The sequence below is a fragment of the Cucurbita pepo genome, chromosome 2, assembly GCF_057944985.1.
Source record: "Cucurbita pepo subsp. pepo isolate OVF chromosome 2, ASM5794498v1, whole genome shotgun sequence".
In the NCBI taxonomy this organism is placed as follows: Eukaryota; Viridiplantae; Streptophyta; class Magnoliopsida; order Cucurbitales; family Cucurbitaceae; genus Cucurbita; species Cucurbita pepo.
The window spans coordinates 1,085,660-1,097,246 of record NC_141799.1 but is presented as its reverse complement, the minus strand read 5'-3'; the positions used below and the strand labels follow the sequence as shown (position 1 = coordinate 1,097,246).

Below are 11,587 nucleotides of genomic sequence, written 5' to 3'. Positions count from 1 at the left end.
GTCCATGTCGAGTCATTTGTGCATATCATGTTAGAGCTCAGTCCTATATATCAACCTCCAACTAAAGGGGCTCGATGCACTTTCAACATACTTGTGCCAAGTGACATTGTTCTCAAAAACTCATCATGAGAAAACTCATCAAAAGATACTCGTTTTACGACGTTCGCGTAGACTAGAGGACCTAAGAGTGCTGTCACACCAATACCTCCTTTTATAGTACATTCAAGGCATTTTACGTCTCCTATGAATAGATGTCGTATTTGTCAGGAATCATATGGCCTTATGGGGCATTATTTTGGTGTCTAATCGACATCAAATTTGGCGAGTTTCATATTTTACTTATATGAACTTAACTCCATAGTCGCTTATAAAAAATAACTTCAAAATCCTAACTTTTGAGGTTATGGCATGAAGTCCTCCTTAATGTTTTTTAAGTTTGTCTCTAAAACCCTTGACAATAACGTTGCTTCTAATCTTGCTTATACTTTGTCAATTATGCACACTCTTCTTAGTGTGTTAGACGATGCATCGTCCTCCTTAATCGCATCATGACATTTGACTTTTTCATGTCTCATATGGCTTGATGTGCACCACTTGCACGTCACCTCTCATTTGTCATCATATATGAGAGTCACAATCTATTTACTTCTTAGTAAGGTTGTGACACATGCCAACGCGACGGTGCAAGTACAAGATAAAATGATGGAGATTGGGACCATATTATTTCTATCCATCGGCTAATGGGCTAGGACAGAATTGGTATATGGGAGAAAGTTGGTCTAAGTTTACATTCTAGCTCTTAGTTTTGGGAATATATGACAGAGGTTGCTATTCCATAAAATACTCCTAGAAATCATTAAATACAACAATATTGTCTATTTTGAGCATAAACTCTCTTTGGTTTGGGCTATTCTTCAGTTATAAACTCATGATCTTCCACTAAATTAACCAACGTGGATTCACTCTCAATAATCTTCAACAAGAAAAAGGTAACCTAGCTAGAGGAAGGTCGGAAAACTTAAATGGAGTCGAGAATGATGATATCCTCAACATTGTTTTGCTGTTCTTCCATTATAAATTCATATTTAAAAAAGGTAAAAAAAAAAAAAAAAAAAAAAAAAAAAAAAGTTTAGACAAGCGTGGTAATATATGGATAAAACCATAGTATTTCCACGTTATTGAAATTAACTTTAACTTCAACAAACAAAATATAAACTAGTGCAACAGTTATAAACTGGTGTTACTCTATAAACTACATGCATAGCAGGCAGTATGAAAACTAGTTTAGTTCTGTTAGAAAGCTTAACATGGACGGACCCCTACACCATTCATTAAACATTCTCAATAGGCCAGGTTTGATTTTGTTTGAGAAAGATGTAGGCGAGCAACTATGGGTCGAGGCTTACATTTAGCCTGCAAGTGTCGGGCCTTAGGCATAGAGACCGCAACGCCTTCTGTCATGTCCACCAACTCCTCGCCAGGACGCTCCCATTCAAAGCACTGAATCAAGGAGCCCAATACAAGGCCTATCACTCGAAGCCCCAATCCCTCTCCAGGACACCCCCTTCTCCCCGACCCGAATGGCATCAGCTTGAACCCATGCTTGTCACTGTCCACCTTCACAAACCTGTCGGGGTCAAACTTTCTTGGGTCAGCCCAAATCTTAGGGTCGTTATGAATGGCCCATAAATTCACAAATAACATAGTGCCACGTGGGATGTGATACCCTCCAACGCTACAGTCTTTTGATGATTCATGAGGTACCATTAGTGGAGCTGGAGGGTACATTCGCAATGTCTCGTTGATTATGCCACGTAGGAAGGGTACGTTCGCCATGTCAGATTCGTCCATCAGACGGTCGTGGCCGACTTTTTGGTCAATTTCGAGCTGGGCTTTCTGTAAAACTTTTGGATTGTTCAGCATGAGAGACAGGGCCCATTCCATGGTGTTCATGGAAGTTTCCGTGCCTGCAGCCAACAAAACCTGCCCCATGGAACATGAGTTTAATTAAACTTAATTAACGTTAAAACAAGCTAAGAGAAGTGATTACCAGCATTAAGGCTCTGATGGTTTCGTCATTATACTGATCTGGGTCGGATTCTTGTAGCTCTAGCAGTACTTCAATTAACGTCTTCTTCCTTCCATCGCGAAATGAATTGTCGGGCTCTGTTTCAATTGCTCTGTTCTTGTGCTGGTTGATCAAATTCTGCATGAAAGCGTCTCTTTTTTGGTGGCATTCCATTATCTCTTTCTCCGCCGCCCAACCAAGTCCCAACCACGACATCAACGGGATAAAATCTCCCATATTTGTCTTGCCACCTAACTGCGTTGACTTGCTCTGTAGCTCCCGAAATCTGTGTGCCTCGTCAGCATCCTCCACGTCCTCGCCGTAAAACCGCTTTCCCACGATCATTCTCAGCATGACGTTAAAAGTCAGATCGAAAAAGGCATTATTCATGTCCTGCACTTGGTTTTCACCCCTCGCCAGCCTTCCAATCAATGATTTGACCTCGTCCGAACGGACGGCTGCGAGCATCTGAAGGCGATGAGTTGACAAGATTTCAACGGTGGAGATTCGGCGGAGGTTGCGCCAGTGGTCTCCATAAGACGACCATACGAGGTTCCGGTTGTTGTATCCGAACCATTTGGATATGAGGAGACGTGGGCGGTCGGCAAACACGACGTCGTTCTTGCTCAGACATTCTTCCGCCGCGGAAGGAGACGACACCACTAGAACCCCCCTCGATCCAAACCGGAGAAACACAACTGGACCGTACCGGTTGGAGATCTCCGCCAAGGTCCGGTACATGGGCTTCTTCAAGAGGTGGAGATGGCCGATGATTGGAAGCGAGAGGAAAGGGGTCGGCGGGAGGTTTCTAATCCTGTGAAGAAATTGCTCTGTTAATACATACAACACTAAGAACAGTGGAATGTATACAATTATTGCTCCCATGGCTTCACTACTCCCACTGACACTGCACCGTTTCAATCTCTGATGGTTACATAAATAATCGAGTGGACAGATTATTTGGGCTGAAGAAAAATATGCTTTATAATCCCAGATGTTTTTAATAAAGTTTAAAGAGAATAATATCTACTAATAGAAGAGTGGATTAGGACAGAAAGAAAGGTGGTTGTTGGTTCGTGTTACGTTGTTTATTTGAAGCGGTGTGGTTATTGTCGTTTCGGTTTCGGTGGTCTTGAGACAACTTGTAAATATTTTGGTTGTATATTGATTCAAATTCACATGGTTTAAGGAGTGGCGTGCAGAAACAGCCAATGGAAAAGGAGAAAGAACAACTTGGTTGTTTTTTTGCATGGAAAACGGACACAATTTCTAGTCTCGATTTTGTCATTTTCCGACCAAGCGGAGCAGAGCATCAACCGAACTAAGATGCTTCAGCTTTCGAGGTCAATGCTCTTTAAATATCTCATAAAATAAGATTAACAAATAACTTATCAGTAATATTCATATTCAATTTTGGAATGCGACATCTCACTTATTGGGCTCATAGGTCGTTTGGATAAGTTTTAATAAGCTTGCTTAGTTATGTTTAATCGAGCCCATCAGGATTCATACTTCATATTATGAATTGTTAAGCTTAGTCAACCAATCATTTGTAGGTTCAATTGACGATTTAACTATACGCTTATCAGTTTTTTTTTTTGACCAAATTTGTCATTTGGAAAAGTGTTTGTAATCGTCTAAATGGCATCAGAGCCATACACGGGCGATATGTCAACGAGGACATTGGCCCAAAATGGTGGATTGTGAGATCTCACTCCCGTTGAAGAGGGAAATAAAACACTTTTGTTATAAAAGTATAGAAACCTCACCCTCATCGTTTCGATTCTTATATGGGTTTGTTATCGGGAGCGCCTCAGATGGCATCCAGTTGAACGTGACTGGATTAATCAGTGATTCTAGCTTTGTAGTATTATATGTAAATTAAACAGAATAATCCAGCTTTTAAAGGGAATAATAATAAATGGAAAATTATGTAATCCAGGTCATCGCAGTGGGCCAATAGGCAATTGAGATGATGCCAATGTGGAGGGCATGATGATCTCTCGGGCCGCTCGCCGCCATCTCTTCATGGGCCCTGCCCACTCAGCACCCACCTGGTCCCATGACGACGCCACGTGCCAATTGCAAAAGGGATTTTAGTTCGCTATGAACAGATCAGAAATCGACTTTTTTGTCTCCTACTTAATTTCGTTATAAAGAAACCATATTATCTAAATTGAACATGTCTATTTAATTTTTGTTTTTATAACTTTTTTTTAATCATTACCCATGGCATTGATTTTCCCGATCCGTGTTGTAACATCCCAAGCCCCTCGATATCCCATACGAGATTATAACAGGTGTGAAAACTTTTTCTATTAAACGCGTTCTAAAATTTTGAAGGAAAACGTAAAAGAAAAAACCCTTGTGCAGTGTGCTTGGACGTTTATAAATAGTATCAGAGTGGTGTGCCAGAAGCTCAAAAGAAAAAATCTAAAGAGAACACGAATAGGGCCAATCATAGAGAATTATGGAAAGCCTCTGATATTGTTCTCATCATTTTCTGGTACATCGAATTAAGGGTTGTTCTCATTATGGCTATCCACAAGTTGAGGCAAGAACACACGTCCAGGTTCTAATTTTGTTTTTCTCAAATTTAATGATATGGTACTTTCAAAGAAATAAATAACAACAATTATGACAACAATCATATATTATGAACTTGAATTATCATCTATTATTTTGCGTGTTATGCATATTATAAGTTTTTGAAGATATTTTATTTTATGGAAGAATAATTCTAGATGTCGACTTATTGGGTGGTTATTAATTAAATAATAATCACTTTAATGGGTTCATGTGAAGCGGCAACAGTTGCAATGATCATCGCAATAAGCTACACATGAAATCCACTTTCGGCGGTGAGAAATGAGATCGTGAAGCGTACCTCTATTTACTGTTGATCACGACGACAGAATATTCAGCATTAAATTCCCGGCAGCGAATATCAGTTTCGGGATCTAAGAAAACAGTTTAGGTAACGTGTAAAGCAACAAGCGTACTTGGATATATTATCTGTTCAATCTGGAGATAAATTTGGAGGCTATTTTGATTTCGGTTTGTTATGGACGATTCAATTTAGGGCATTCTGAAGTCGATTTGTCGGAGATCACGACGCTCTGCCAGGCGGAAAATGTGGATGAAATGCTCGTTGAGGAAATCAAAGTGCTTGCTCGTAAGGTTAGTGCTGCCGCTTTTGATTGGTTGATTGATTGTTGTATCGATTCTGCTGCTATTGGGTTCTCTGCGGCTTAATTTTACAGTTCGAATGATAAATTTTGCAGGAATTGCTCCATTAGCACTGCGGCAGTGCATTTCCTCTGAAGCGCGGGCGGACATTTCTCGCGTATGTAACCCTAATCTTCAACTTAATCCTCATTTCCGTTTTCAGCGTTTCAAAATTTCAATCGGTGAAAGATTGGGAGACCAACGGCGTGATTCTGTGATTCAACAGGTTTACTCTTCACTGCTTCCTCCGGAAAGCTCCGAACATTTAAGAGCGACGCTTGTCTCCGAACGAACACCGACTGGCTCTGCTTTGAATATTTAGGAGCGACGCCTCGCCCGAATTTATCTCCACAGGCAATCCGCTCGCAGATTGAGGCCGTTCGGAGTTTTTTTGGTCGAAAATCGTGTTATCGGGTACGTGAATTCATTTCGGAATCCATAATGGATGGCTTCTGTTAATTTGATTCTTTCGTCCTTCCCTTAGATCGGGTCAGTCGCGACGTGAGGATGGCACCGCCAGCGTCGTCTTCTTCCAATCTTCTTCCCGAAGAAAATACACAATCACTGAAAATTTCATCCACATTTTCCCATGGAGAGACCGATCCCTAGAAACATCCTCGATTGTTCCCGACGGTGATAACCGCAGTTCAGGAATCCGGCGAACCATCTGCGTTGCCGGGTAAAAATGGATTACAACTTTATATTATTAAAATTCAACCCAAAATAGAACAAATTCGAGCGATTCTTGGGCACACTTGAGTGAGCCAGAGATTTGGCTGTTGTGTCGTTAGGCTAAAGCTTTGGGGAAGCAAAGCAAGGTGTGGTGGCCGGTGGGGACATGGAAACCCCCAAAAGCCGCTCCCGTTTAGCTTTGTAGTAACATTAGTGATTGGTGAAAGAGGGTATTGGTGGGTGTCCCATTCATATCTGACTTCCTCCTCCTCATAAAACGCGTTGAATTTTGAATCCCCCAAAGTACATTACAATTTCATTAAATATGGACTCACTTTCTTTAAAGTTTATATGCTGTTTCTGGTCTGCATGGTCAAGATTGCTCTCATCTTCTTCACACTTTTTTGCTTTTTTTGCATTTTGTTATAACAACAACCCTTAATTGTCCTGATTCGACATTGGGTGTTCTAACCTTTTTAATTCAAATTTGGGTGCTTTGTAATTCATTAATTAACTAATTAGGTAATTAGAAGTATTTTAATTTGAGAAATTGGGGAACTAATTAAGATTTGGGGTACATACATTGGGTAGAGGCGGGGGCGGGAGAATTGTTCCGAAAAGAACAAAACGGTGGCGTATGAGCTTAAAACCCGGGAAGAACGAAAATGGGGAAAGTCTGAAAATTTTAAAAATAGAGCCATAAAATCTGAAGTGAAAGGTTGGTCGGAATGGAAGAGCGCGCGACCTTAATGTTTCTGCGGATTCACTTAATTTGGTTTTCATGTTTTGAAAATCAAAACTGGCGCTTCTCATTTTCCCCAAAATCTATTCCCAATTTCTTTCTTGGTGTACATATTCTACCCGCGCCACCGCCAATTCCTCACCTAAACCAACTCCAACATACCCACTTCTCCTTCTCACTTTGTCTTTTCCAGCCCCCTTTTTCAGATCCCAGGTCGACTCTTAACTATGGCGGATAAGGAGAATATATTTCGACTCACTCGGGGTTCTAAGAAGAGGTCCGCCGAGGCTGCTACCCCCCACGATCGCTCTGCTAACAAGAGGAGAGTCGTTCTCGGAGAGCTTCCTATTTTACAGAATGCTACTTCTTCTTCCGTCGATCGGACTTCCAGGTCCAGACCCAGCAGGCAGAGACGGAGACTCAAATCGAGGGATACAGCGGAGACAAGTGCGGCCGCTCAAATTAATACGCTTCCGGATGCTGATGTCAAGCTATCGGATGAGGGCAATTCCGAAGACCCGCAAATGTGCACGGTTTTCGCCTCGGATATTTATGAGTACCTTCGCGCCATGGAGGTTCGAGTTTTTCTCCCCCCCACTAATTAATACTCCACTTTGATTAATGGGATTTGTACAACTTATTTCTATTTAATCCTTGATTACTGGCTTTGCTATTGATTCGTATATTCACGGTCCTCCAGTTTAATCGCTCCTACATTAAAATTAGACTTTCTCATGAGGATTTGTCTAGGAATGGAATATATTGCTCCAATTTTCACATACCCTTTAGCTCTGATGCAAGAAGATTAGTTGCCCGCTTTGTGTGGGGGGTGGGGGGAGGGCATCCATTTCGTTTTTGGTCGATTTATGATATATCATCCTGTCTTCAAATCTTAGTTTTAATCTGATTTTTGTATTTCAATGGTATCACAATAGTGTCCTGACATCTTAGATTAATACGGAAGTGTGTGTGTGCTGGGGGTTTCTAATTTCCTGGATCTCTGCGTATGCTGATTCTTATTTGAACATTCAGACTGATCCACGAAGAAGACCTTTACCAGATTACATCGGGAGGGTACAAAAGGATATAAGTGCCAATATGAGGGGGATTCTGGTCGATTGGTTGGTTGAAGTTGCAAAAGAATACAAGCTTGTTTCAGACACTCTTTACCTCTCTATTTCATATGTTGACAGATACTTATCTCTAAACGCAATCAGCAGGCAAAAACTTCAATTGCTGGGGGTTTCTGCCATGCTCATTGCCTCGTAAGCCTGCTTAATACCCCCACTGATCTTTTGCCCTCTGGCTCATTCTTGGTTCACATAAAATCCCCCAATTAACTCAACTCTGTTTCTTTTCGTATGTTTGTGTGTACTTAGAAAGTATGAAGAAATCAGTCCTCCGCATGTTGAAGAATTTGTTTATATAACAGACAATACCTACAATAGAGAAGAGGTAATTTGCTACTCATCTATCGTTTAATCTTCTGTCAATTTTCTGGAAGGTTTCATCATAATCAAATGTGGTTGGATCATAGCATTCTGTATTTATTTTGATTCTGAAGGTGGTTGAGATGGAGGCAGATATATTGAAATCACTGGAATTTGAACTTGGGAGTCCCACAATAAAGACATTTTTAAGGCAAGTGCAGTGGTCTGTCTACCTTTTACTGCTAGTAATTATGCAAAATGTGCAGAAGCTGCATGGTTTGGTAACTTACGCAACATTATTCTGATGTGCAGGAGATTCACAATGATTGCTCAAGAGACTTACGAAGTAGCTTCCTAATCCTCTGTTAATTGTAAGGATGCCTAACATGAATTTTAGTTACTTATTTCTTATTGGTTTTTGCAGTTTAATACTTTGCAATTTGAATTCTTGGGCTACTATCTTGCTGAGTTAAGTCTACTAGACTACAACTGTGTCAAATTCGTACCATCTCTCATTGCTGCATCTGTTATATTTCTAGCACGATTTATGATCCAACCAAAGAAGCATCCTTGGGTAAGATTTCTAAAACATTGGATTATGCATCATCTTGTTTTTGGTAGGGATTGGGCATGTGTAACATATTTTATGTCATGTAGACCTCCAGGTTGGAGCATTTTACTGGATACAAGCCAGCTGATATGAAAGATTGCGTTCTACTTGTACATGATTTATACCTTAGTAGAAGAGGAGGCGCTTTGGCAGCTATAAGGGAGAAATACAAACAACATAAGGTATTTTCTTGGTTAAATGCCCACTTTTATGCTGGATAGAAAGGTTCCTATTATATGATGAATTTAGAAAACTTTAGCTTCTGTGAGTTCTTGGAATTAAGCACTGCCGTTAATTTTTATTTCATACATTCCTGTCTTATTGCAGTACAAATTTGTGTCTATCATGCCTTCACCTCCAGAGATTCCTATTCCATATTTTGAAGATGTTAGAATATGACTGTACAAGATGACAAATAGTAGTTAGGAGCTTAGTATATGGGAGCGAATAGAAATTTATATTAGATAGGAATCTGAATTCCAGAGGCATGGTTCAATTTCAATCTGTACAAGCTCTATAGGGCATTAGTTGAGAGTCGAGTGTCTACTCGGAATGGAACACATTTTTGTGCATTGGAAGGCAAGCCAAAGCATGAAGCCAAGGCTTGCATTTTTCCCACAACACTACTGCATTTTCTTCCCTTGTAAAGATTTCTTTTGAAAGAACAGATAACCCAACGTTATTAGATTTTAGGGTGTGTTTAGTACTGTAAAAAATTCAGCAAATGCACATCATGCATTGGGCCGGAAGCCCATTTGAAGCATAGAGTTTCTGAAATTTTCTTTTTCGAAGTTCGAGTTGGCAATGTACATAAACCACATGTCTAATAATTGCAAGAACTAAAAAGGGTGCCTTGAAAAGCATCAAATGTAGCACATTGTCGTGCATGCATTGTTAAAAGTTTTCTGAAGGGGCAAATGGTCTCTAACGTCGACAAGGATTGCTCGAAGAGGGAAAAGGCAGAAGCGAGAGAAGAGAAGAGCCAGGATGGATATGCTGCTACAAATGCTTTATTTACGTAGAGGCTTAAAATGAAAATGACCCTCTGCTTCAGAGGTTGAAGGGACTGAAAGCTAGAAAGAAAAGCAGCACGATGGAAGAAAGAATATTAAAAAGGCTTCTGCTGAAAAGGAAAAGTGGCCTCGTCTCGTCTGCTGTGTTGCTGGTCTTGCAGGTTGTCTACTCGATTGCATTTAAGCTTACACTTTTCTTCTTTATCCTTCGATACTGCCCTGCCCTGCCATGCCATACAAAGCCATATGACTTTTCCTTCGTTCGAACACTTTTCTTTCCCTCTGACCTTTCCCTCCAACTAAGCTGAGAAGACCATTTTTAAGAAGTAAGCAGCTGGGTTTTGTCCTCTGAAACTCCTCTGCTGCCCCTTCCTTCTCTCTTGCTAACCACTCTATTTCAATATGCCATTTCCAGTGTCCATGGAAGTTCGGCTGCTTCTGTTAATGGCGATTTTCACTCTTCTGGTCTCCGGAGAAAGCAAAGGGACAATGGGGGTCGTCGTCATCCATCAACATCCACCGTCAAAAATGCAGGAGAAGCACCGGAAGCAGCTGCCGTCGCCGCCATGGAGACACTCATTCAGTGCGCTCTTTGCCAGCAAGAGGAAGGTCCCAAACACTTCGGATCCTCTCCATAATCGTTGAAGCGCTCTGGGAATGGAGACTACGTCCGATAGTCGTATGAAATATGGTCAAAATGATGGTGTTGACTCTAATTGGGAGGCGTGACCACGTGGACTTCTGGTTTGCTTGCCTTCCTTCAGCTTTTTCCTGGGTGCAACCTTTATGGGGAAATGCGTCCTCCTTTGTTTCCTTTTCCAAATAATTTTTGTAAGATTCAATTAAATAAATATATATATATTATATGCTCTTCAACAGATGTGTTCTCTATTTCTCAAGTTCTCCAAAATCCGCGTTGTGTATGCCCAAAATGATTCTTATTCAGTCTTATGGGTTATTAATGTAGCATTTGTATAGTTGTATATCTATCATTCTTTTGAAGTCATGCCATTTTTGGCTTGTGGGGGCTACGCAGATTTTGTTTGGTAGATTTCCATCAATGGGGAGTGCCTATTTTTTTCCTTTCTTTCTTTGGTCATATTGATCCCTTTTCCCACTTATGTTGCTTCAATTTTATGTTGTTTTAAACATAAATTATATGCAAAAGGAAACACAATAATAACTAAAAACTAAGAAGGCATGGAGTTAGATAAACTACCCATTGTGTTGGAACCACTACCAATTTACCATCTTCAAGTCATAGTCTAGCATTTATAGGACCAAACATTCTTTATAAGGAGGACAATATTTGTTAGTGGTACGCTTGGGTCGTTATAAATGGTATTAGAGCTAGTACCGGGCGATGTGTTAACAAGGACGTTCAACCTCGAAGGGAGGTAGATTGGGAGGTCTCACATCAATCGGAGAAGAGAACAAGTGCCAGCGAAGACTTCCTCGCGTATATTCCTAAAGGAGGTACGTTGGTGGTGAATGGTTGGGCCATCCCATCCATGGATTCTTGACCATGAGGAAATAGATATGTGAATGGAAATGGCCCGACATTGCCGAAGCCCAGCCCTTTGAAGGCAATGCGCAAGCCTCGCATTCTAGGATTCCTTTACACCCTCGACAACTTATCTGTTGTGTTTTAATGTAAGGGCCAAAAATAAAAACATACAGTTACCTATAATCCCATAACTTGGTTTAACGCAGTTTTTTGTAGGTTGGATACGTAAACCCCATAACTTGCTTAATGTGTTCATGGATTAGAACAGACTAAGAGGACTAATGACCCAAAAACGCCAACTTTGATGAAAAAAGACA

At 40.7% G+C, this 11,587-nt stretch overlaps 2 protein-coding genes across 4 annotated transcripts; one reads left to right on the top strand and one right to left on the bottom strand.

Moving 5' to 3' along the window:
• Positions 1-1,128: 1,128 nt before the first annotated feature.
• LOC111787526 (cytochrome P450 81Q32) lies at positions 1,129-2,963 on the bottom strand. Of its 2 annotated transcripts, XM_023667514.2 has the most exons (3): positions 2,051-2,963; positions 1,727-1,983; positions 1,129-1,627 (listed from the first exon to the last, which is right to left on the bottom strand). In XM_023667514.2, the coding sequence occupies exons 1-3, from the start codon at positions 2,951-2,953 to the stop codon at positions 1,342-1,344; spliced, it is 1,446 nt and encodes a 481-aa protein (XP_023523282.2). In that variant the 5' UTR covers positions 2,954-2,963; the 3' UTR covers positions 1,129-1,341. The 2 variants fall into 2 exon arrangements, with proteins under 2 accessions (XP_023523282.2, XP_023523281.2); XM_023667513.2 differs by having other exon boundaries at positions 1,129-1,983.
• A 1,875-nt stretch (positions 2,964-4,838) lies between these two features.
• On the top strand, positions 4,839-10,654 carry LOC111789127 (putative cyclin-A3-1). 2 transcript variants are annotated; one of them, XM_087121632.1, is made up of 14 exons: positions 4,839-5,045; positions 5,151-5,248; positions 5,353-5,414; positions 5,523-5,710; positions 5,781-5,975; positions 6,904-7,285; positions 7,743-7,975; positions 8,090-8,165; positions 8,275-8,351; positions 8,453-8,486; positions 8,565-8,714; positions 8,798-8,932; positions 9,078-10,089; positions 10,179-10,654. In XM_087121632.1, exons 6-13 carry the CDS (start codon positions 6,938-6,940, stop codon positions 9,147-9,149), a joined length of 1,125 nt encoding a protein of 374 aa, XP_086977758.1. In that variant the 5' UTR covers positions 4,839-5,045; positions 5,151-5,248; positions 5,353-5,414; positions 5,523-5,710; positions 5,781-5,975; positions 6,904-6,937; the 3' UTR covers positions 9,150-10,089; positions 10,179-10,654. The 2 variants fall into 2 exon arrangements, with proteins under 2 accessions (XP_086977758.1, XP_086977759.1); XM_087121633.1 differs by lacking the exons at positions 4,839-5,045; positions 5,151-5,248; positions 5,353-5,414; positions 5,523-5,710 and having other exon boundaries at positions 5,768-5,975.
• The last annotated feature ends 933 nt before the right edge of the window (positions 10,655-11,587 follow it).

What these genes read in the sequence shown, in the direction of transcription:
- LOC111787526 (XM_023667513.2), bottom strand. Translation starts at nt 2,953, where the DNA reads ATGGGAGCAATAATTGTATACATTCCACTGTTCTTAGTGTTGTATGTA. An exon ending in CCATCAGAGCCTTAATGCTG is followed by an intron (nt 1,984 to 2,050) that starts GTAATCACTTCT and finishes TCCATGGGGCAG; the next exon opens with GTTTTGTTGGCTGCAGGCAC.
- LOC111789127 (XM_087121632.1), top strand. Translation starts at nt 6,938, where the DNA reads ATGGCGGATAAGGAGAATATATTTCGACTCACTCGGGGTTCTAAGAAG. An exon ending in ATACCTACAATAGAGAAGAG is followed by an intron (nt 8,166 to 8,274) that starts GTAATTTGCTAC and finishes TTGATTCTGAAG; the next exon opens with GTGGTTGAGATGGAGGCAGA. An exon ending in AACCAAAGAAGCATCCTTGG is followed by an intron (nt 8,715 to 8,797) that starts GTAAGATTTCTA and finishes TATGTCATGTAG; the next exon opens with ACCTCCAGGTTGGAGCATTT.